Below are 26,243 nucleotides of genomic sequence, written 5' to 3'. Positions count from 1 at the left end.
ATGTTTTGGTTGTTAAAAATTTAATTTGCCATTAGATGATAAAATTCGCTGATGAAAAATGAAATACATTTCAGAGCCAAGTGAAGAGAACCGTACTGAACAGGTCACTAACTGTGGTCCTTAAACTTTTTTTTTTTCAGAAATTGAACAGTAGAAAATTATAGCCTTCTTTGAGAATCACAGTGTAATTGTATAAATTAGGGTAATTTACTATCAGAATGTTACTATATTACATTTCTAGGTCTTTTTATTTGAAAAGCTAACATATAAACTATTTTTAAGAAATCATACTATCAAGCTTTTCTGTTAGCATTCATTCACTGCTTACTCCTTTGTATTGTCATCTGCCAGTGCTTCTTTTATAGATAGGAGGGAACAAACAGTTAACTACATAAAACTTCAGTGCTCCACATTTTTTCCAACTGGTACAAAAACTTCTTTTGAAACATTCTGCAAAATGCCTCAGTGATGTAAAAATAAACTATACTTTTGATCTTGTGTAACAGTAACCCTGCTGAAAAAAAAACGCTGAAGAAGAACTGCCCTAGCCAGACCTATTCTCAAAGAACACAGAACAGTTCCCAGCTCTCACTAGTTTCCTAAGTACTCACAAAAATACCCATTTACCAATTTATTCTGGAGCAGGGATGGTCAAACCACCACCTGCGGGCCATATCTGGCCTGCTGACTGCTTTTGTAAATACAGTTTTCCTAGATCACAGGCCCGCTCATTTGTTTACATGCTCTTGATGCTTGCTTTCAGGCTACAAAGGCAAAACTGAGCAGATGTGAGAGGCCATGTGGCCCATAAAGCCACAGTATTTACTTTCTGGTCCTTCACAGAGAAAAATCTGCTGACCTCTGTTCTACCAAAGATCAATATCAATCTCATTTACAGTGGGACCACCTTCTTATCCTTTTAAAAATACAAACCACATGTGCTCATTTCAGGTTTAAATAACTTCCTCCACAACATCCAGTCTTTTAGCATCTTCCACAGTAATTCTTTAGTTTAACAATTTAACTGACAGAGCTCTTTAATGATCAGGGATGTCAACTCCTTATTTTCCATAGGACTAATGAACCAGTTATTAATAACAGGTTTTCAGGCAGAAAATACCCTATCATATTTACTATTTATATCGATTCTGAGATACTTCCTAATATTAAAAGTATCATTGGGCTCGGGATGTGGCTCAAGCGGTAGCGCGCTCGTCTGGCATGCGTGCGGCCCGGGTTCGATCCTCAGCACCACATACAAACAAAGATGTTTGTGTCCGCCGAAAAACTAAAAATAAATAAATAAATTCTCTCTCTCTCTCTCTCTCTCTCTCTCTCCCCCCCCCTCCTCTCTTTAAAAAAAAAAAAAAAAAAAAAAAAAAAAAAAAAAAAAAAAAAAAGTATCATTATGTCCAGACTCAAGGAAATGGGATGACCTATTTAAACCAAACTCCAAATGAGGAACAACCCATTCTCATTGTGCTGTTTACCCTTTCCAGGTTCACCAAGAGCCTCCTGGAAACTGGAGACAGAAGCAAAAGAAGATACAGGCACCCCCATTCTCTCTCCTCTTATCTCTGGCCAGCTGACTTCAGCAGGGGGCCTAACCCTTTCTAACTAAACTATAAAAGTGCTGGGAGCCATTAGCCAAGTAGGTATGACAATTTCCTTGCCAGCGTACCCCATGTTGCTGACATGTTGCAGTGACATTGAATATAAGTGACCTTGCTCAAGGACCAAGGCAGATTAGGGTGTTCCCGGTTTTAAGATAATCGTGTTTAGGGCGTTCCCGGTTTAGGTTCCAGGTTTAAGGTTTAAGATTATTCCTGCTGGGAATAGGGCGTATCCTGCTGCCTGAGTTCCCCTTGAGTTCTCACGGGATTCAGACAGTATATTTTGGAGATAGAAGCCCAGTGGAGGGGATTTTGGGCAGAGAACGTGAATTTGGGCAGAGAATGTGGATTTGGGAAGAGAACGTGGATTTCCCCAGAACGTGATTGTAGACGGCTGGTGTGAGTTCGGGAATAAAGAGTTGCTGTTTGAATCTACAAGCTGTGTGGTGGCTCGTGATTGTGTGCCCAGCCAGACTGCGGCATTTGTGCCCAGCCAGACTTCGGCATAAAAGGTTCTGAGTTCATCTGAGAATTATTATTCTTCCCTTTGCTTCTTTCTTTCCCCCGCATCCTGCTGAATCCTATCTGTTTTTGGAGCAGAAGCCTATTTATTTGTAGACAGGAAGGAAGCTTCCATAATGCCTTTTCTCTACCCGCAAGTTCCAGGGTAGGATACTCTTACAGGAATTTAACCATATTGGCATTAATTCTGCCATTCTGTGCACCACCTAACTGAAAAAAAAGTCAGTAATTATTTTGCTAGTTCTTTCACTTACTCCCAGGGCAGGAAGATGAGCTGTGTGAAATACACAAAAGTCAAGATGATCTCTTCAGGAAGAAAAATGTGCTACAGATCACAAGCAGGACAAAGAAATTTCTCTGTTTCTATACCTCCTAGTCTAAAAGGGTTCAGGCTAAGGTTCTCAAGAAGTTCTGAGTGGTTTTCCCTGATAACTGTTCTCTGAGCTTTCTGCAGACTATTTTTTGATAGTCCACCTATTTTCTCAGCAGCCTTCCTTAACCTGAGCTAAACTGCTCCTGAGAAGCATCAGCTCAACATTTAGCCCACACCAAAGATCTTCTCAGGCAGCACTCAGGCTTGAGATCACCGAAATCCCAGAAGTGAGATAAAGGATGACCATCATCCAGGAATCTTTTTAAAAAGAATGCATGATCCCCAGTGACCCCTGGTAGTATTTTTGCATGACAAAGTTTAGAGGAAAAGTTATGGTTTTGTGGAAAAAATTGTTGAGGCAAAGGGTCTCCATGCAGATAATCAAGACTATTGGACACCTGTCCCAGAGCACAATTTCCACACCTTTTCTTTCATCACTGAAGGACACAGAAACTCTCTTAAAGTTTAAAATACTTACATAATGACTCCCTTTAGAGGGGAAAGTTGGACAGCAGTGGTAAGAAAAGGAGAATACAATATGGGCAACTCCTATGTGGATTCTTATAAATTGAGGAAAGTGAACTACAAACATTCCTTTCTTATTTGGAACCAGGGATGGAGGGCCATGTTATGGTCTGAACACCTGAGCTCTCCCCTAAACTCTTCATAAGTTGAAACCTAATCATCAAAGTGATGGCACTGGAAGGTAAAGGTGAACCAATGGGATTAACACCCTCAGAAAAGAGGCCTTAGAGAGCTGTCTTGTTTCTTCCACGATGTGTGGACACAGCCAGAAGGTGGAATATATGAACCAGGAAATTGGTCTCATAGGGCACCAAATCAGCCACTGCCCTGATCTTAGACTTCTCAGTTTCTCAACCTGTGAGGAACATGTTTCTGTTGTAGACAAAATATTTAGTTCACGATATTTTGTTACTGGAGCCCAAATGGACTGAAATAGGGTATGACAGCAAGCCCACACCAAAGGGTTTAATAAAAGTTTTGTTCAAATTCTTAGACTTTAAAAAAGTTCTTAGACCTTTTTAAAGATCATGAGAATTAAAAGTATGTTGCCAAAAGTATGTTATCACTTATAGATATGAGGTATTCTCCCAAAAGCTCATGTGTGAGAAAATGCAAGAATTTTCAAAGGTGAAATGATTAGATGATTACAGGTGTAACCTGATCAGTGGATTAATGCACTGATAAGGATTAACTGGTGGTAACTGTAGTTGATAGGGTGTGGCTAAAGGAAGTAGGTTGGGGGAGTGGCACGCCTTTGGGGTTTATATTTTGTCTCTGGTGAGTGGAGCTCTCTCTGCTTCCCAGCTGTCATAAACTGACCAGCGCTCTTCTACTACACCCTTCCGCCATGATGTTCTACCTCACCTTGTGCCCAGAGCTATGGAGTCAGCTGATGATGAACTGAACCTCTGAAATTGTGAGCCAAAATTAACTTTTCTTTTCCTAAATGGTTCTTATCAGGTCTTTTGGTCACAGTGATGAAAAAGCTAACTAAAATACAAACCTTAATTAAATGTTCTTTAAATTCATTACTTGTCTCAGTTTGAAACATGAAAATTTGATATGAAAATTGATGAAAGTTTGAATATTCTCTATGCTGAACTTGTGTGTGTGTGTGTGTGTGTGTGTGTGTATACATAAAGGTGCATAAAGGTGGAAGGCAGTGTGACATAAAGGAAAGAACTGCAAACTTGGATTTGAAACTTCCTCTACCTCTAGGTCATGTGATCTGTTACAAGATGCCTGTTTTAATTTTCCCATGTATGATAAAGGAAATAATGCCTGCCTCACAGAGTTGTGGAAATTGATAATGTATTATAAAGTATTTAGTGTAGCACCAGGTATGCAGTCTACTAAAAACACATTCTCTGTAACTCCTGCTCTACACTATGTAGAGAAAAGCTTTATAAAATTAAGAGCTCATAAGTGAGAGAATAGATACCCTCCAATGTTGAAGGTACTATCTACAAATGGCAAAATAAAACAAGGCCTGCGTGATCCAATGCCCAGAAAAAAACACATTATGGTTGTAACAATCTCTCTACCTAAAGTGAATTCTGTTAGACTAGATATATCATCACTTTTGTGTCATATTATGCACCTGCAGAACAAAGAGCAGTTCACAGTTCACTCTGTGTTTGCAAAATCTAGCACCTTTATTATAAACAACAAAAGGCCTATCAACACTCTTCTCTACGACTATCCTGTAAACTCTCTAGAGCAGTGGCAGCGAACTGGTGGCCCCTGGATAACACATATTGTGTAGCCCTAACATCTATTTACTCTGGTGCCCTCAGTTTGTTTTTTATCAACATTTTAATAGCAGGAGGCAAAACATAGACTTTTGGAATTCTAAAAATATTAGAAAAGAAATAAATTGTCTATAAATTCTCACATTGCCGCAGTCTGTGAGACTGGTGCATTGATTGTCTACCTCAGAGGGAACATGAGCTCTCCAATTAACCACGGTCTCTAGCCAACTCCATTATCTTAGATCTCTGCCTGTTTCGTCCATGATATTACCTCAACTAGGCCTTGCATGTGTCTGGATTTTCACCCGCTCAAGCCTTCTGAAAGCCTCAGAAGACACAGCAAAAGAGAGGACAGGAGGAAACATGAAGGGACATTAACTCATCATTACTCATCTTCCAAAAACAAAACAGAATTCTAAACGGGAGATGCTGCATGTGGAGCATAAGGCACAGAACCCGGCACACGGCAAACACTTAATAAAGTTAGCTGGTGGATGCTCACCTAGCTGGGAAACATTTCATAGAAAGGTGGTTTAAAACATTCTATGGGCAACTCATTTCTATGCTCTCAACCTGTTGTGGCAGGAAGTTTTCTAATATATTGACCACATTTTGAATGAAACCTTTCTTATGAGCAGTCCCCACACTGTAGTATTTCATGTTCCCCAAAAGAACTACTAAGAGTTCGGAATTCTCCCTAAATCATTGTTCACGGGTTTGATTACTATTTCAATGCTTCCTTTCAAACCTCAAACATCATACCTACAAAATGAAGATCCAAAATGGACAAAACTGGTACAAGAAAGACCAGCCTCATAAGACTTCAGTACTAAGTCAGCGACTAACCTTTAGCTTAGAGATATGCTGGAAACTCTAAATTCTTTTATCTATCTGGTTACTGATTAGCTTGATGTTACGTTTCCTTCCTTCAGTATAACTGCATATCTCCTTTTGAGATTCTTATTTGTAGTTTTGTGTCACCCTGTTAGTCTTTTTGAAACCAAATATTCACTAGTAAAACTCATAATTCATTCAGAAAACAAAGACCAGGAACTGTGTACCAGGAACTGTGTTAGCTTCTGGGAAGATAAAAAAATAAGATTCCTGCCTTTAAGGAGATGAAAGTCTAAAGTGACAATAAAGAAGGAACAGATAATTCTAATTTCCCAGTATTTTCATGGGGTTGAACTGGTGTCTTGGAAGCTGTGGAGGGGCTGGGTGATGAGGGAAAGCTTCTTGGAGGTGTTGCTCAGGCATAGTCATTAAAGCTCAGTAGGAGCTGATCAGCTGTTGGAAGGAATTCATTCCAGGCACATCTGGGAAACTGCGAAAGCAAAGGGTGCCTGGGAAAGGTAGTAGGAACTGAGCCAAGGAGGCAGGAATTGGCCTCTCTGAGGGTAAGACAGATATAAAATGTAGTGATGATGATTTTTAGTGAATCTATCAACTTTTTGATAAGGATAACTTGGCCTCAAACCAAACTTCAAAGAATAATTTTTCAGGTTGTTATGGGTGTTACTATTATTTTAAAATGAGATTCCAAACTCTTGTTTATCCATAGAAAATATGTATTTTGCTAATAAAATGTCATACCTATGTTCTTGTATTAACCATACAGCCCAATAAAGCAAAGTCCAGGCATGCTCAATACCAGGGCTCCAGGATTGGCATCCTTTCAGCTATCCTGGAGTGAATAGAAAGTGCAATGCTAGAGCTAAGTGGTGGGAAAATCAATCATTAGAGGTAAATGGTGAGAAAGTCAATTTTGTCTTTGGCTTATTAGATGAGGGCATCAATACATTAGAATTGATTTTTAGGGAATGGGAAAGAGACAGAGAGAGAGAGACAGGGAGGGAGGGAAAGGGGAGTATTCCACAGCTAATCCTACATGCTCAAATATAGAATGACAGAGAGTCAACCTACTCTCCCAAGAACTATAAGTGTCCCATATGTATCAATTCCACTCAACCTTAGAAACAGCACTTCTTTGATAATATTTCTCTGGTAAACATCACAGTGCTTAGCAGTTGGAACCAAAAAAAAAAAAAAAAGGAGCAACAGACAACACACTGGTTTTGAATGATAGTAGATAATTGCAAAAAAGAAACAAATGCCTCAATAGCTTTACACTAAACTAAAGCTTTCAAACAACATTTAAAATAATTCAAGAATGACAGAGTAAAGATTCTTAGATAATATTTAAAAAGCATGTGAATTGTTAAGAGATAAATGTCTCAGAAAAAAACCTTAATGACATTTTATTCATAAATGAAATTAAGATTAATATAATAATGAACCTGGTAAGAACACATAGTAATGTAAAAAAGAAGAACAGGATTCAAGTATGTCTATATTTGATCAAGTAACATGTACAATATAATACCACAAAAAAACAACATCTTTCAGTTAAGCTCAATCATTTAATCTTGGGAGCAGAAACAACAATCTACTTTTGAAAGTGAAAGATTTAAAATATTTTACCTGATTTAAATAATTTAGGCACTTTTCAAGACACCAAAGGCAACAAATGCAAGACTTCAGTATACATCGTGCACAAGCATTTTCCTGGACAGAGGGAAAAAAGTGAAATAATTAAAAAAATAAAACAACCAAACCATCATATAGAAGACTTCAAATGTTAGAAAAATAAATGTAAATAAAATTTAAGAATTACAAATTAACTTCAAAACCTCCACATCTACCCTTATCTTCTTGAAAACAGAATGGCTGAATTGTTTTTAATTAATTCAACATTCTTGTAGTCCTCATTGCATATATGATACAGTGAGGTATGGAAAGCTACCAGGGACTTACAATCTACCAGGAGAAGAAAACACTAAGCATATAAGGTTAGAAACAGAATATGGTAAAAATACTAAGTGTTACAGTGGAAAATGAAGAGGGGGGGGGGTGGAATATGAATATTGCATGGGAGATGGAGAGAATCAGGAAAGGTTTCCAGGGAGAGGTAGCATTTGAGCAAAACTATGTTGAATTGCATGCTATTTTCTCAGTTAACGACAGGGAATTCCTTATATATTCTGGATATTAACCCATTGTCAGATGTATAGTTTGCAAATATTTCATTCTATTCCGTAGACTGTCTCTTCATTCTATTGTGTTTCCTTTGCTGTGCAGAAGCTTTTGTAGTTTGTGGTAATCCCATTTGTTAATTTTTGCTTTTGGGGCCTTATCTAACAAATTCTTGCCCAGAAACCAATGTCATGGGCATCTCCTGTTTCCTTCTAGTAGAGTTGATCAGTAGGTGTAAAGTTACTGTTGGATAGAAGGACCAGCTCCTAGTGTTCTACTATATAGCAGGGAGACTATAGTTAACAATATCATATGGGATATTTCAAAACAGCTAGAAGAGATGATTTTGAAAGTTCTTACTACACAATAAACATATGAGGTGACAAATATGCTGAACACATGGACATGCATATTACACAATGTATAAATGTATCAAAGGATCACACTATACACCTCATAAAAAAATTAAAAAGAAAAACAGGGCCTGTAATCCTGGTGGCTTGGAAGGCTGAGTCAGGAGAATTCCAAGTTCGAAGCCAGCCTCAGTAACTTGTCAATATCTTAAACAATTTAGCAAGATACTATCTCAAAAACAAACTAACAAACAAACAAACAAATCAAAGGGCTGGGAGCCAGGCACGGTGTTGTACACTTGTCATCCCAGTGGCTTAGGAGGCTGAGGCAGGAAGGTCATAAGTTCAAAGCCAGCTTCAGCAAAAGCAAGGTGCTAAGCAACTCAGTGAGACCCTGTCTCTAAATAAAATACAAAATATGGCTGGGGATGTGGCTCAGTGGTTGAGTGCCCCTGAATTCAATATCTGGTACCAAAAAAAAAACAAAAAAACGGATAGGGAAGAAGATCTAAGGAGGAAAGTGAATGAGTCAACACAAGAGAAGCACAGGATGCGCTTGATGACCAGTGATTTGATGAATTCTGCCAGAGCATACAGAGTGCATGAAGGGAAACAAGGAGGAAGAACTAGATTCCACTGTGTGAAGACTCTGAAGAAAACAGTCACACACAACTTTTAGCATTGCTGGGTGCTTTAACTGGAGAGGTGAAGTGCGGCACATCCCCATAGAAAAAACATTTTCCCCTTACCTTTCCTTTCAGCTGACTGTGAATGTACATAAGGATCATTCGTGGAATTTTGACTAGTGTAATAATGAAAGATCCTTTTGCCACAGTACCCAGGTGATAACGGATAAGGCGATTCACTGATGCCAGAATAGGTGTAAATGGCAAGTTCCTTTTATCCCTATTTTAATGACCAAAAAAATAATTAAAACAAGGCTCAGACCAGGGTGAAAACACAAGCATGGTTTGAAGCTCAATGCAGTGAAAAGTCAGTTCATTATTCTTATTCCAGCTTTATGACAAAATGGCAAAGTAATATTTTCCTAATGCAAATGCTATGGATACATCACGTAAAATTAATGTTTCATTTCCCTATGCTAGTTTCATGTGGTTCTTATGCTCTATGACTTTAAGTTAAATAAAACTATGCTTTCAAAGCTTTTATTAATGAATTCTGAAGGAGTTAATTATATAATAAGAAAATGGAATTTAAAAAGATGTTTAACATAGATCTGGTACCTCATTTTAATAAAAAACTGTGAAGATTATAGCTTTAATACTCAGCTCTGAAGTCAGCAAAGGGGACTCACAACACTTCTGACTCAAACAAATTACAAGTCCTTTGGTGGACATTTATATAAAACAAAAGTACATTTGGTATTATTACAAAGTTCACTTTTTTTTAAACTAAATTATATCCTGACCTGCTATTCTGATAAAGAGACAATTATAGAAAAGGGTAAAAAATAAAATAATAGCCTTCTACTTTCCTACCTCCCAGAATTATCAGCTACAACACTGTCATATTCATTTCCAGTTACTTTTTTTAAAGAAGTGAAAGTAGCCCTGTTCCCTTTTCCTCCCCACCGCAGACATGAGCACTTAGGTGAACCCAAGTTTTCCAAGCACAAATTCTCACCTAGTAAAATAGTATGTCACCACAGCTCCTGCCACAGTCATTTGCTGACATGCTAGAATAAATTCACTGATCCAAATCAGGCCCACCACATGGTACCACCACATGTACTGCAGAGGCCCAGAAATTCTGAACTCCACAAAGCCTTGTTCGTTCTGAACAGCACTGCCTGGGAAAATGTCAAGGAAGGAAAAAGGCGGCATATAAAGTACAAACCAAAAAATGTGGCTATTAAATATAAGTTTATCTCATTTCCAACAATAGATCCCTACCCGTAATCCACAAACTTCATGCTTCTACTGCTATTTCATTAAGAGACAAAAGTAACGATCCTTTAAAAGGGTTAATTATGTGAAATTAAACACATAATTAAGCATTTTGATTTCCTCAAAGGTATCATATAAAGCTTTTCAAAGTTGTTCTATTTGAATATAGTTGTTATTTATTACATTATCTGTTATTTAGGCATGAATTTTCAAACACTTCAAATGTTATCAGAGCTAGGACTTTTACAGTAGTTATAGATCTAAATTATTAACTGTTTAGAAATTAAGATTATATTCCTTGTGGTGAATGAAAAGAGAAGTTGCACACAAGTTTATTATCCCCACACTGCTCCTCATAATTAATTCTTTGTAGGTTTAGCCTTTGATATTAAATAAAGCTACCAGTAAGTCGGAGAGTCTAACTATGAACCGTATCATCTGCAGGAGCCCTAGTTAGATTCAGGATATTTCCAAAGTTGGAAATCTCAAAGAGCAAGTTGGTCTTTGGCACTAACTGGGCTTTTAAGCAACTCTAGAGAGGTGCTACACTCATTAATTTGTTTCAGAATGGATCCAGATAGCTAAGCCAGTATGGAACTCACTTCAAATCCTTGAGCATCTTAAAACTAAGCTGCAATTTTATACTTTACCTGGTCTAGACCCACACTGCTAGTATGCTCTAAAAACCACAAATAAGAAGTAGACTACTGAAGACCTATACCACTGCTATTGGTTATTGGACCTTTAACAGCAAACTTACAAATAGTCCTCTCTCTGATTTTGTGTGTGTGTGTGTGTGTGTGTGTGTGTTTTGCTGGGGATTGAATCCCCAGGGCTGGACACAGGCAAGGAAAATGCTCCATCACTGAGCCACACCCCCATCTCAATCTGATGTTTTAGAATATTTGAATGCAAATTAGATTTATCTCTAAGAGAAAGAAGCAACACATCTTCTTACCAGTGGTGCCAAGAAAAAGAAGTGTCATGATCCAGTATGCCCAAAACAAGACAAGAGCAAAGAAAGTCCAAAAGGGCTGGAAGACCAGTAGGGGCAGGTGAATGAAGACCTTGCCAGCCACGTGGAACAAGGCGATGGTGAGAGCAACACGTTTCCGCATAACCAGCATTATCAGGAACAAGATAACCTGAATGGGAAGAAGGGAGGGAAAGGTCCAGTTACTATTTTGCAGTGGAAACAAATGGAAAGTGGTAGAAATGTTTAGTTTAACCCTGGGAGTATCATTAATCCTAAACCTGGAAGTATCATTTTCTGAATCCCAAGAACACTTTAAATTGGGATCTCTTTTTGAAGTTGTAATGGTTCTCAATTGTATTATGGTTACAAAGTGTCCTTTAAAGCTAACCATAGGAAGTTTCTCAATTTATTAAAGCCAAGAGTTCCTCTACCTTTCCCTTTACCCTTCATTACCATCAAAATGGGTTTATTTATCAGTCAAGATGAGACTCTTCATTTGAATAGGTATATTCTTGTCACTCTGAAAAAGGGTGAGAGGACAATATGCCATCACCCTAAAAGTCTGGGAGATATTTATTTGTATCTCATGTCTGTTACTGGACCAAGAGTTCCATAAAAGTGGAGTCCCAGCAGATTCACCCTTTGCCTCCCTCCCCTCCTATCCCTACCCCTAGTAGCTCGCATACAGAACTGTACTTAACTCATGATTACAAAGTTATCTTTTGGTACAACAGTTCTATGGTGGCTTTATTTATTTATTTTTTTTGATGCTCATAAAATGCTTGGGATTGCTCCTAGAAATGGATAGATTGCCCCCACCCCTTTCTTCAGAAAGGAGATAACAGTGAACTAAAGATACAAGACAGATTATTTAACCACATGATAATTTATAATTTTACTATGTAACACCTGAGCAGTGAATCTCACATATATTTTTGATATAATGTACATCATTAAAAGATAGGTTTGAAAGGAAAAAAATGGGAAAATAATTCATGAACAAGTAAATAGTGATATATTTCTCAACATACTATTACACCATTAAGAGAATTGGTTTTTAGAAAGTATATTATGACTATAATAAATATATTCTTAGTAAGTGATAATGTAAAAATTCCAAGTGGAAATCTCTCAAAAAGCAGACAGGATAGAGCAAAATGTTGATCAAAAGAGCATTCGTTAATTAAGGAAGCCTCCGGCAGACTTGAAAGCATTTTGTATACTGTGGGACAAAAGTTTCATCTAATGGCAATCAGGGTTAGGACTGCAAAGGCTAGAGGTGAGTTTCTGCTTCATTGATGATCACCTGCTATTAAAAACAGAACTGAAAGATACACCTGAGCCTGTACTCACGGTGAACACTGTAGCTGAAATGGCGTAGATGAGGAGTGCCCGAAGATTGTCTTCAGCTATCTGAAGCTGTTCAGGAATAACAGTTTCTTTGGGAGACCTTTTTTGTTTTGCATACAGCCACCATAGTACACCTGTGCCACCTGGAGAAAAAAAAAAATTGTTTTTGCAATAATGAGCAAAAGAAAATCTGTGACATAAATCCTCAATATTCTGGACCTTTCCTGCATATCATCATGGCACTGATGCTATGGCAAATCATTAAACAGGGAAGTATATGGCTCTCACTTTTTGCCAGCTTTAGGGAAATACCAATTATTCCATGATTGTCTTTCACATTAAGCATTTACAAATCTTTCAGTGTATCAAATAAACTAACTCCACATATATTTATCATTGATTTTGAAGCTGAGAGACAGCCAGTTAACAGGTACCTCTGAAAGTAAATAGTAACCCTCGTGCCTAGTGCCGATAGATACATAGTCATACCACTGATTCTGTGTCAATGTTTGCACAATGAATAAATGAAGATCAAAGGAATAGTTCCTACCAAGGATAAAGGCAAAAACAGGAAATATCTGATAGCAGTGGGAGTCAGGGATAAGTATTTATTTCATCTCCAATGCTGTCTCATAGTTCAGAGAACCAGACTGAAGGGGGAGGCAAGCCCAACTCTATATAAGAAAGCTGAATTATATACCATCATTCAATCCATTCAGCAGATATTTTGAGAGCCTAAAGCACTTACTGTTCTATCTGGGGATGGAGGAGTAAATAAAACCAAGTCTCCACTCTCATTGCTCATGAGCTTATATAGTAACAGGGAAACAAAACATAAGGAAACAAGTGATAACACAGTATATTGAGTCTAAGGGAAAAAATTTGGTAAGAAGGATAGTGCTTGTGTTGGGAGGGCATTGCAATTTTATATAACACTGGTAAGCAAGGTCTCACTGGAAGGTGATGTCTGTGTAAGAGAATTGAAAGCCTGAGGAGAGAGAGAGAGCACAATCTATGAACTTATCTAAGGAAAAAATGTGACAGGCAAAGTTCTAGGACTCTGAGGTGGGACCATGGCTAGTATAGAGAAAGGAGGAGACCACTGTGACATCTGCAGTGAGCAAGGGGGAAAGTGCTAGAGGTGTGGGCAAAGAGGTGGCAGAGAACTGTACCACCCTGAAAGGCCTTGTAGGCCACAATTAGGAAGGAAGATTTAGTGCAGAGCTGTGAGCTTACATTGGATAAGATAAATGCCAAGGAGATACAAAAAAACTGGGCTAAGCTCCATGCACATCGACCTTCCTGCATCTGGATTTACATAAATAATTAATAGGTCAAAGGGAAAACCCATGTCCTGTTGACAAATACCAAGCATGAACTTTTCTTCTGTCGAAGATATAAAGAATTCAAAACAATTAGGAGTCTGTGAAAAAAATTTCTTCCTGTCTGAAATCCTGCAGATTCAAGAAAATTGTTTGGAAAACTATGTAACATATTCAAAAAATGGAAGGAAATGTGTTCTCTATAAACTGAAATAAAAAGTTATGGGGAAAGCTGAAGTTCAAGGAAAACAGATGAGATAATGATGATTATGTCAAGGAGGATGGGGACGTTGATCACTACAGCCATGGGGATGTTCACCAAATGCTTAGATTGGTGCTATAAAGTGAGCTAATCACTTTATGGCTATCACCTTATTTAACCACAGTACTGTTAAGTAGTTATTATTAAGTCTACAAATGATGAAACTGAAATCTAGTAAAGTTAAATAATGTGCCAAATGTTACGTATGTAGGAAATGGCAGAGTTATGATTCAAAATTAAGATTTATTATAAAACCTGTTCATGTAAACACAGAATTAGATACTACAGCTATAAACAGAAATGAAAACAAATGTGGTAGAGATGGAAGAACTACAAATACAACAAAACTGGAACAACAAAATTCAGATCCTCATTGTAGGAAGCCAGGGACAGAACTGATAATGTGGAAAACTAAGTCAGTAATGTGAAAACAAACTTGAAGAACTCTCCTGAATATAAAAGAATATGATAAAAACATTGAAATGATAATATGGAAGACAATAGTTGAAGAATAACAACTACTTTAAGAAAAAAGACACTGAAACAAAAATGGTAATCAAATATAGAGATGAAGAAAAAATTTCAGATTGGAAAAAGATCCTCCCCCAAAAGATTATGGATAATCTTGAGATCCAGGATCAGAACCATCTTTAAATTATAAGGCTACATTAAAATCAAATAAACATCTAGGTAGGTGAAGCCTGCAATGAGTAAAGGAAAAAAAATTAGACTGGTCTCTGAGTTCGTTTCTGAAATAAAAGTACAGATACAATATTGTGCCTGAAGAATTTTACACCAAACAAACTCAAAATTCACATGTGAAGGAAAAGGCAATCTTAAAGAAACAAGAACTGAGAACATACATAGCCCACAAGTCCTCCATAAATAGATTACTTGAATTCCAGTCAATATAAAGATGAATTAAAAGTTAAGAATCCAAGAATTAAGGTGTATGCAAACAGGACCAGTAGTTCCTAAAACTAGTCCAGGAAGACTTAAATATGAATATATTTCTGAAACTTTTCAATGCAAATGTAAACAATTTTTTAAGATAAAAATGGTGAAAATAATATTTTAACTGTAATAATAACTTGAATACAAAAGCTCAGATTACTTGACAAGGCTAAAAAGTAGGCATAAGTAGAAGGGAGTAGGGGATACAAGGAAGAAAAGTTTATGTTAAATTTTAAAAAGGCAGGGAAAAACTCAACATGTGACATTTTAGCCTTTAGTAATCATAGATTTCTTGATTACATAGTATTTTTCTGAAAGCACATGTTACCAATCATAGAAGAAAAAATATAAAAATATAAAACATATCACCCAAAGCAAGGGTGAAGTTAATCAGAGAAAATACAGTCATATAGCAAAGATGGAAAAAACAAAATAAGAAAGCATAAATTTCAGTAAAACATAAAACAGATGACAACAGTAAAACCAAAGATAGCAGTTAGGATTATAAATGTAAATGAGGGCAGATATTTTTACTAAAAGTTCGAGTTTCATGTTCAGCTAAAAAGTTTTACCTAAATGATGTGTGTGTGTGTGTGTGTGTGTGTATACACATTTATATCTACCTATACATACATACATAGGAGAAAGTTCTAGACTTCAAATGGTAACAGCAGTGAAAAAGAGGGGAATATAGTTATGAAATTCTTTAAAAAAAATTTTTTTAGTTGTAGATATCTTTATTTTGTTTATTTATTTTTATGTGGTGCTGAGGATCAAACCCAGTGCTTCACACGTGCAAAGCAAGCGGTCTACCACTGAGCCACAACCCCAGCCCCCCAACCCCTGATAGTTATGAAATTCTTAAGGCAAAAAAAAAAAAAAAAAAGCTTTAAGAAGATATAGCCTGTAGAAATAAAATTTCTATTTTTTTCTTTATATTTCCATTTGCTATCATGGAATTAGTGAGGTACCATGAAAACAATAAAATAAATAACTTACCAAGTGACCCCAGTATGACCAGAATTGTTAAGATCCACACAAGTACTCTTGATATATACCTGATTATCACCATCAAAATCATGGATAGAACTGCAGGAAAGATAAATAGAGAACATGCAGAATATTACTTGACAACATAGAATATAAAGAGAAGGCTTTTTAATTGTTGTTCCCCCCCACCCCAGGGAAATAATCTGTAGCTATTGACTACTTCATGACCACAATTTAGGTAAGAAAGGAAACTGGCTGCTCTTGCATTTTGATTTTGCTACTTGTACCACTTAAATAGCATCATTTGAAACCAAAGGCACCTAACTGTGTGGGTTTATAAACTACAGAAAAGAATTCATGCAAATGCAATTGGTGACTCAAAAACAGCACAAGACTGTTGTGGACTCACCAGGAGGAAAACATCAGACATGCAGACATACATGCCAGCAGACAAAGTGTAGAGAATGACATGTCATGTTGGTGACAAGAAAAATTATCACATGTAGACAGAAATCAGTTAAGTTAGTGCTATACTGCCTTGAGTGATGTGTGCATTTTAGGACCAACTTCTCTGATGGTCAGTTAATACTAGATGGCATTTTATCTTTATCTGGCATTTTATCTTTAACTCCAGAGCTCCAAGGGAGAGTATGACCCTACAGGATAATATCCTGAAGACTAATGAGACCAAAATCCCTCTGACCTCATTTCTCAACTGATTAAAAGTCTGTCCTCAAAAATGAGCAAAGTTTAGTTTGAGTCACTTAGCCAACCCCTTTATCTGTCCCAAACTCCCAATGTGCTAAAATCATAGGTAGAATTCTCAAAAAAGAAAGGGATGATTTAACCCTTGAAAAGGAAATATATTTCTGAATAATAATTTGTATATCTTTAATGATCTACAAACAAATGAGCAAAGGTATTTTGGGTTTATATGATGTTATTAAGTCTCCAAAGATAATCATTCTAATAAAAAATGGAATTCTGATGCTTCACAATATTATTGTCACTATTTTTAAGATTCGGATTTTACTTTTGGTTTTATGAATTCAGTTGTTTTAGAAACCAGGTATTTTTTACATAAAGTTACACTAATTGTCAAGCTTCTTTGGGCCATTTGTAAACCCAAATAAATGGTTAGGATCTCTGTCTAGAACTATTATTAAGGTACTCACTTTTGTAATAAATATACAGGAACGAAATACAGATGGGAGCCCTTCAAATACCACAGAATTAGATTTTCATATGGAAAGCATTATTACAATTGAGTCAAGTACTACCTAAGCAAAAAGAAAAACTCTCTAATGACAGGGAAGAAGGAAATATAATTTGTCTTCTCAGTGACCATTGTTATTAACAGGCATCAATACTAATTTAACTTACATAATGAAATAGTTGGTTCCTACCAGTTATTTCTCTCAACTATTAAGGTCTATAAACTCCAATACGCCCTCATATAGTTCTAGACTAATATAGTGAGCTTTCACCTTGAAAATGAAATTTTTAGTTAATTATATTATCTATTTATTGATAGAAACTCAGTGGCTAACGAGTGGAGATTTCCTAGTTTTTCCAGCAATAATGATACTATGAGCTGTAGCAATGAAAAGTAAATCACATACTTCAAAAGTAAGAAATCTATATTCTTAGATGTAAATATATAAGAGAACAGGTGGCCTCTTTATAAATAAATAGACCTTTTAGAATCATAACCAAAAACATAGGGTTGTTGATTCATTAAAAGAAGCCTCCTGCTATCATATTAAAGGTAGTCATAGACTGAGTCACCGAAGTTTGGAAAAATAAGTTTTCCCCAAAGAAAGAAAAAAAGGGAAATAAGTTTCAGATATATATATACATGTATACATAGTTTTATGTACATGTTTATAATTATATATAATCTGAAACAATTATTTTGATTATGGGAAGTGAAACATTTTACAAGTATCCCCAGTTGTATTCATATTTTGGCTAAAAGAACAGTCTTCTACTGCAGTATTATGCAATAGCTAATAATGAGAAAAACAATTACCTAGTGATAACAAGCAAAGTCCCAATATAATTTCTTTGCTGGTCATTACTCCACTAATCAGCCTGTGTAAGACACTATTGTCACTGACAAAGGTGATCAGGGCCTCTGCAAACTTGGCATAGCAGGAAATGTTCACAGGAGCACAGCGATGGAAGAATGGAATAGGTGCACTGGTGACACAAGAAAAAAAAAATCAGAAAAAAAATTACTCCTACTTAATATAAATGCCACATCAAACACACAAATGAAAGGTGAATATGGCTGCAATACACTCCACCCTCCACACATCATTATGGGTGCTAAGAGCTATGTGCTTAATGCTATGAAGATGACTGTTATGGGTAGTGAAGCAATCTTACCACAAGCCTTATCAAAGAGGGTGGAGTGCATGTTCCAACAGAAGACATTACCCTCCCCTTCTGAAAAGAAACGCACACATACACATACACACACAGAGCTACCAGAAGCAAAACCACTTAAAACTCCTCATCTACCAGTCAAGAGGCAGATGACAAAGCTTACAGACATATATTTCATTGAACTGAAAATGAATTTTGGCCATAAGCAATTTAAAAGTAAAAAACACACATGCTTGTACTTGAAATGTGCCACCATTAATAGAATGTCTTCTCTAACAAAATAGCATTATAAAATTTCAGATTAATAAAAGTGTTCAGGGCACACAGTAACTCTTTTTTAAATATAATTTTTATAACTTTATTTTTATTTATTTACTTTTTATGTGGTGCTGAGGATTGAACCCAGTGCCTCAACCGTGCTAGGCAAGCACTCTACCATTGAGCTACAGCCCAAGTCCCAGGCCCCTCAGTAACTCTTATATAAACAAAGTCATGCCAACATATCAACATACAGCATAATATGCAGCTACTCAAAACAATAACAGTGGGAGCTAATGTATAGAAATGCTTATAATTTAATAATACAAAAGGGAAATTATATCTAAAGTGACAATGATATCACTCCATAAAAGAGTTATGAAGTTAATAAAAATGGGATAAGAAAAATAATATTATAAAAGTGAAAAATATCTGACACATCTGGAATTCTGTGCCATTTTATTTTCTTTTTATATGTAACTAATAATTCAAGATTATATGTGTTCAAAAAACTGTGAAAACAACCAATTATTTAATCAGTTAACATTTAATCCAAGCTTACATGGACTACAGCTTTGACTTGTAAAGAAACAACTGTGCATGAGCTGTGACATAAATCTGGTTTGTAATAACATGGTTCTGCTTCAACTTCTGAGAGGACAATACACATCTAATCAGTGAGAGAATTTTAAACAAAGGACTATAGATACACCTTCATTGTGACTTGTCAAGATTCTAACAGAACCCGTACATTGTCTGTGCACAGATATGCATTAGTGGGTGAATTAAGTTAAAATGCAGCCATAATTAATATGAAACCACAGTTTTTGAATTGTTCATAGAACTAGCCCTGGCAGGTCTGACATAAGATTTTTTATTAGAATGATGTAACTGTGTTCTCGTTCTTGGCTGGCACTGTATTTGGGTCCATTAGTGGATATGATTATGTGGTTGGATACCAAATTCCAAGGTTTCCAATCTCAGCAAAACAACTTTGTCTGACCTGAAACAAAACAGTTTCTTTCCTCCCTCAAATAAAAAAAAATTTTTCAAATAAGAATGAGAATAACTACCTATCGTTTTTTCTTAAATGACAGTGAGCACCACCAGTAGTAAGAATAAGAAATATCTTATGCTTTTATACTCATGAAACAAAATAACTGAAAGATTTAGCCTTATTTTAGTTATGCTTCAGTAAAATGTATCCAAAAATGATGATGTAACAATGTGATTTATTCATTTATTATCTCATGTCCTTGGCTGTGGATTTGTGAGTAGCTCCAAAATGGTGTTAGTGAAAGTTAATGCCAAAGATTTGACTTTTTATTAAAAACTGCAGGAAGCCAGACCATTCTGTATAATGTTTGATTTACAGGCAGGTAAGTCATTGTCTTTTGATCAAAAGTTGTTTTGCTAATGATGTAAAAAGATATTAAATTAGAAGAATCAAAAAGGACCCTAAATTTCTCAGTTAATGGAGGCTGATTTGGGGTAGAAGTCTTTACTGACAACTTTGTTGTAACACGACTTTCTTTTCTGATGTTGTCTCTGCAAAGTTAACACCTTTAAGAACTTCTCTAACCCTATTTTTAATTAAAGCATGTCTCTCTCTTCAAAACTAAACTCTTCTCTGCTCCATAATTATCTAAATCTTCATCGGTCTATATTACCTTATCATCTCTGATGAAGCCTCTGCTTCACTCACCTGCCTTCAACCCCAAATATAAAATATGTCTACCTTAAGGATATTGCTGTCTATTTCTTGTTGACAATGCCACTAATTTTCTTGGTCCTACTCACTCATTTCCTTTTTCCTGTCAGATAACTGTAAAAGCCCACCTTCTCCTAACACTGCAGAGCTGTGTGTTACTCCATTTCTTCTTCATTTGTCCATTTGCTTGCTAAAAGGGTAGGAGTAAGTACTCTGTAAGTCTCTTCAGATCATCACCATAAAAGAGACCACCTACAAATCAATGACTCTAAAAGTATATAGGAGCAGCAGAGCCAGTATATTCTGCCTTTCAAACTCAGGATGAAGATCCTTGATTTGAAAGGGAAGGACTGCATTCTCAAAATCCTAATTCTTTTCCTTTAGGAGGAAATGGTGAGTAACATCTGCCCAGAACTTATCCTTTTGAGTCATTTTAAAAATGTATATAAACTCTTGACCTTTTGGAAAGAGTGCTTTTTTAAGTATCCTTCAAAGAATTGGGGCAAAATAACAATAATCTTTGACTCTAAAATTCAATCTGACGGCTCTAAGTTTAAAGATATAAAATTAGCACAAGCTGATTAACTGCTTTGTTTATTTTATAGTAAAAATCTGCTCTTAGTCCTAACGAATAACAGAAATTGAAGGTAAATAAAAGAGAATATATGAACACATTGTTCAAAAAGAAAATTAAATGCTTAGCTAAAAAGCAGCAGATTCCCTTGTTTGTCATTCTTTTTCCCACTTCTTCCCAAAAAAGAAACAACTCTACAGGCCATGGGATTTTGAAACAAGAATTTTTTTCTTTTTCTTCTTTTTTTTTTTTCTGTGCTGGCAACTGAACCCAGGGCCTTATATATGCTACCACTGAACTACACCCTCAGTCCCTGGATTTATTTTCTTATTAAAAAAAAAAAAGTGAGTAATCATGGCATTGAAATGTCTCTCTTATATTTTACCATTTAAATCCCATTTGATTTAATGAATTTAAGATGAATTAGCTCATACCATGGACCTCTGAGGAAATAATAGTGCTGAGAACTTAGTGCTTGAGATCATTTCTACTTTAGAGTCTAACCTAAATGACACATTTTGTGCTTCTTAATTAAGAGGAAAAGCATAAAGTATTCTATTTACAGTAAGTTTTTCTACCTTTCAAAGGCACAGACTATTGAATGTTTAAGAAGTCAATGTAGTCCCATTAGGAACTGATGTTGTTTCACATTATTAAAACATGAGTCAACAAGAACAAAATGAATTCATACTGAATCTTTTAAAGATTTTTAAAAATTAACCATCATGGGCAAATTGTATCTTACAGTGGCAAATATACCATCCATTTGCCTTTAAGACCAGATTATCACAGATAATCAACTCCCTAAAGTATAAGGACAAAGAGTGTCTACTATTTCTTGTCCATATGCTTCACAAAAGAAGGTAGGAGTTGTACCTCATATAATTATTTTAGAATCTCAGGCTAAAAATAAGCAATCACCCATGGTTTCTAGCTAAAAGTTTTATTTAAGAAATAATACCAATAAAGGGTTCCATTAAGATTCCTATAATAGAATACAAAAGGCAGGAAGTAAATAAGTCAAGAAGATAAGAATTTAATGGCAGTAAACAGTGATTTTTCATACATTTCTATTTTGTTTGTTTTTTTCCCTTCCTTCACTCCTCTACTCCTTAAAAAATAAAAAATAAATTTAAAAAAAAACACACTTAACTATGGTATAGATGCTACAAGATCCTGAATTCAAACTCTGATTTACAGCAACAACAACAACAAAAAAAGTGGCTTTGGCCTCATCTTCCATTTCCTTATCTATAAATTAGGGGCAGTATCTGTAAAGGCTTTTGTGAGGGTTAAATTAAATAATGCATGTGAAAGTATATTAGTGAAAGTATATTAGCTGGCACATAGTAGATGATTTGTAAATATTAACTTACTCTTGAATCTTCTACTTAAAAATATGAAAAAACATTTTTTCTTGAGTGTCAATTTTTCGCTTCCATATCATATTATTAATTCCCTAGTATCTCGTAACCTTTCTGGCATCCAGAGGTACTCTAATGATGAATAAACTGAATTTATGTACTCTGTTTCTATTTCTGCTGTTTTTCTCTGGTTGTGGGCAACAGTTAGCATTGCAACAGTTAGCATCACAAATAAACAGGATAGCTATTGTTCATATTGCTACCATGCTTGGCATTTCACCAATAAAGAGTTATGAATCTGGATAAAATATTGGTCTATCTAGGCATCTGCTCTTAGGAATGATAATTTTTTGATTATTATGCCTCATTAGAATTTCATTGCAAATTAGTTTATGGTTGTGTTCTCTAAACCAGCTATTGCTGGCTCTGGAAGTTGAGAGAAATGATACTTCCTAAGCTAAGTGCCAAGCACAATAATAGATATGTATATTATCTTATTGAGTCTCAACTCTATAGAACAAGTATGAATATTCCCATTTCACACACAAGAAACCTTGGTTTTTTAGAGAGGTTGAGTCTTGTTTGAGATGACAAATAGAAAATGGTGATGTGATATTCACCGCCATACTGATCTAGACTCAAAGTTCAAGTTCCTGTGTGAGATGTGAAAGATGCTGAGGGCTACTTACCAGTTTTGCCTGGTGTTAGAAAATGTTAACAAAAATGCAGTCATTACTAGACTGTGAATTGAAGGTCAGAGTTCTGGTCTTACTCATTTTTGGAGACTTGGTGGCTTAATGCTATGTGAGAATGGGGTAGTGTCTCCAATTTTTTTTTTTTATTAAAACAAATTTATCTTGTTCTCTCATCCTTTCACTTTGTTTGCCAAATGCTAAATAACTTTTATATTTACAAGCTTCTATTTGTCTTCCTTCTGTTTTACTTTCCAACAAGCTTAGTTCAGACAAAAGTGCTAAGATACTTCGACTGGGAGGTACTGTACTAAGTAAAACATAAGGATCTTTGAACACAGTGGGAGTGAGTTTGCAGATAGTACAGGTTCAGCATTTTGTCTTAGATTAGTGAGGTACATAATGACCCTGTTAGAAGCCAGGTCCATCCAGCTATAAACTTAACACCCCTGATACCATCCTTTGCCTTCTAGTAAATGTCTAGAGGATATTGTGAGAAGTGTGTGGGTAGTCAGGACTGGGATATCTGAGATAACCAGGAACAGTCAGTGCTCAACACAGGGGAGTCAGAGATCCAAGTGGGGGAGGATTTGCAGTATGAGCCCAGCCACCCATCCTGGCCCTCCCACAATGATCCAGGAGCAGAACAACCTTCTTTCCATATCCAGGATTTCTGATTATTCTACCTCAGTGTGTTTTGGTCTTGAAAGAAAGACTCTATACTTAAAGTACAGATAAAACAAACTGTAGCAATTAGGTAGATAAGTGTATAGGGCTTTTCTTATTTTTATATCAATAAATGTTCTCCAGTAACTGTATTTAAAGGATCTCCTTTGCTTCACTGCGGCAGCCTTCCTCATATCCTTAATTTTTATGAGTTCGACCTCCTTACCTGTCACTTTAAGGCCATAATTTTTAGGTTCCTTTTACTGAGTATCTCTTAAAATAGTCCCTTTACTTTTATATCTATAGGCTATAAATTTTGATTTTCAATAGCAACTTCACAAGACTAAAAGAGCTAGAAATCAATTTAACTGATATATCCCTTTCCTACTAACAGAAAATTTCAAATTCAAGTTAATAAAGCACAAGTTATAGCCATAAATATTCCTAAAAAATGTAGACATGATCTGCTTTCATGTTTCAAATCTCAAAATTTTTTACTCAGTTGTTCCCTATAATATATTAAGATATAATAAAGGTGGCTTAGAGTCAGTTTCCCCCCAGAGAAGTTTTCTCATGCCATTCTGTCAGCAGTTCACACTATGGTTCTCAACATCAGACATACTTGCAAGTGTTCACATATGTGTATATACACATACATGTATATACCTCCATAAACGTACATACATAATTCTGGGGATATAGTCTACAATGCTTGAGAATTTTTTTTTTTACATCTACTTTAAATTTAAAAATTTACTTTCACTTTAACTACTGTGAGATCACTGTTATATCCATCACATGTGGCAGGTACTTAATAATAAATGTTTATTGAATAAGGCGTGGCAAACAGCCTAATACAGTGAACGTACATAAAGGATATAACTTCAAACAATGTATGGAGAATAGTCACTGGCATGCTTTTTAAATTTACAAAGTAAATTAAAAAGCAATCCCAGGAAGTAATACTAGGATTAACCTCGAAGGATCTCTGGAGACTGTGAGACTTGGTTTCTAAGTCTGTTGCAAATTTGAGAATGATTCAGCAGTTTTGTGTATTTGAAAATTATGGTACGAAAATTTTAAAAAAAAGTAAGGTTCTAAAGAAATGTAAAATAACAGAACTAGAAAAGTTGTTTGGGTGTGCATTTTTCTAAAGATAAATACATGTTTTTATATCTTTTCCTATTTCTAAAATTTTGTTGTAAAAGTAATGGAACAAGTTATCAAAGTAACTCCTTTCTCAGAATAACACATACAATGTGAAATTTACCTATAAAAACAAGTCACAAGTTAACAACTTTGCAATAAAATTTACCTCGCTGGAACTGGAAGTTTGGGGCAAAGAACAGATGATTTTGAAGATGTAGTATATTCAGAAGGCTTTAGGTTGTAGCTACATAGTGCTGAGCCTGTTGAAAGAAAAGTTATATGTTAACTGGCAGAACAGAATCTAGACAAATTATCTTCTCATTTTCTTTAATTTTAGATGTTAATACTCTCATATATAACTTTCAAACATTATAGAATTCATAAGCATCTGATTTGATCTATATCATTAGCCCTCAATCATTTAAAACTCTTATTACTGACAATGTAATTAATTGTACAAATTTTAATTAATATTAAAGATAATAACTATAAGTACTAGAACTACTTCTATTGAGTATCTGCCCCATGTCAGGTTCTATGCAAGATGACATACATGTATGCATCATTACCATAGAAATAGAGGCTAGGACATAAGGTAAATAACCTGCCCAAGAACACAGAGCTAGTAAGTGATAGAGTTGGGACAAAATACCACATCTCTCAACTGTAAACATTCTCTGTTCCTATGCTTCCCACTACTACATATTTAAAATTACTGCATAAAGTAATACACTCAGATAATACATTACTTTTTCTTATTTCAGGAAATACGCCTAACTGTAAATAAACTGAACAATTGATAAAACTGATAAATTTATAAGCAATCCCTAGTTTTCAGATAGTTTAAGATAACTTAAATCTAACCAAAGATTGGTTAAACAAAGAACCATATATTTTTCTGATTATTTGGCTAATACATATCTAAGCAGTACTGAAAATTCAGATGGATACAGTCCAGCAGATCTAGAATGCGTTATTTTACTGACCTGCTAGTTCTATAATGAAGTGACTGGGATCCTGGAAGAGTCATTGCACAATAGGTGTTGGTAGGCGAGGAGATTTACATTCCAGCCTTAAAGATGCCAATGATCTACTGCATTCTATATTACACAACAGGTTATATCTGATTAACTGAAGTTCCTGTCAGATTTCTAATTTGAACTAATGCCTTATTATTAAATATAAACAGAATAAATATGCATTCGCATTATAGTGATAATGGACTTCACACTGTTACCACCATGAGGCAAACATTAAAATATGAGGCAAACATGGCAGACTTCATCACTGAATTAATTAATGGAAAAGGCATGTAAGCATGAGAAGGAAATGGAAAGGAAGATAGAAAATGAACACAGCCTGGTATGCTGGGACAACAAAGTTGGGAGTGAGTTTATTTAAGTTATTTCTTGTCTGACCAATGAAAATAATTTTCAAAAAGTCATAAACCACCATTTAACTCAGCTGCCTCAAATCAGTGTTTAAATATGTGGGCCATAATAGTACA

The 26,243-nt window shown here is 35.6% G+C and overlaps 1 protein-coding gene and 1 long non-coding RNA gene across 4 annotated transcripts in view; one reads left to right on the top strand and one right to left on the bottom strand.

The window, feature by feature from the left end:
* The window catches only part of LOC124097130 (uncharacterized), a 144,025-nt gene extending 142,394 nt beyond the window's left edge, over positions 1-1,631 (top strand). Inside the window, exon 5 of the long non-coding RNA XR_006853135.2 lies at positions 1,500-1,631. This is a non-coding gene — a long non-coding RNA (uncharacterized LOC124097130). The remainder of the gene's footprint in view (positions 1-1,499) is intronic.
* Slc44a1 (solute carrier family 44 member 1) overlaps positions 1-26,243 on the bottom strand; it is a 185,778-nt gene that overhangs the window by 64,025 nt on the left and 95,510 nt on the right. For all 3 annotated transcript variants that reach the window (XM_046451298.2, XM_046451300.2, XM_046451299.2), the window contains exons 5-12: positions 24,903-24,996; positions 17,964-18,133; positions 15,941-16,030; positions 12,407-12,546; positions 11,036-11,222; positions 9,815-9,980; positions 8,920-9,076; positions 7,266-7,349 (exon numbers count right to left, since the gene is read on the bottom strand). In XM_046451298.2, the coding sequence (XP_046307254.1) occupies positions 7,266-7,349; positions 8,920-9,076; positions 9,815-9,980; positions 11,036-11,222; positions 12,407-12,546; positions 15,941-16,030; positions 17,964-18,133; positions 24,903-24,996 (1,088 nt within the window). The remainder of the gene's footprint in view (positions 1-7,265; positions 7,350-8,919; positions 9,077-9,814; positions 9,981-11,035; positions 11,223-12,406; positions 12,547-15,940; positions 16,031-17,963; positions 18,134-24,902; positions 24,997-26,243) is intronic.

The sequence above is a fragment of the Marmota monax genome, unplaced genomic scaffold (assembly GCF_021218885.2).
Source record: "Marmota monax isolate L192 unplaced genomic scaffold, Marmota_monax_Labrador192_F-V1.1 WCK01_AAM20220418_F8-fsc00020, whole genome shotgun sequence".
Taxonomy (NCBI): Eukaryota; Metazoa; Chordata; class Mammalia; order Rodentia; family Sciuridae; genus Marmota; species Marmota monax.
This window is presented reverse-complemented; position numbering and strand designations above follow the sequence as displayed.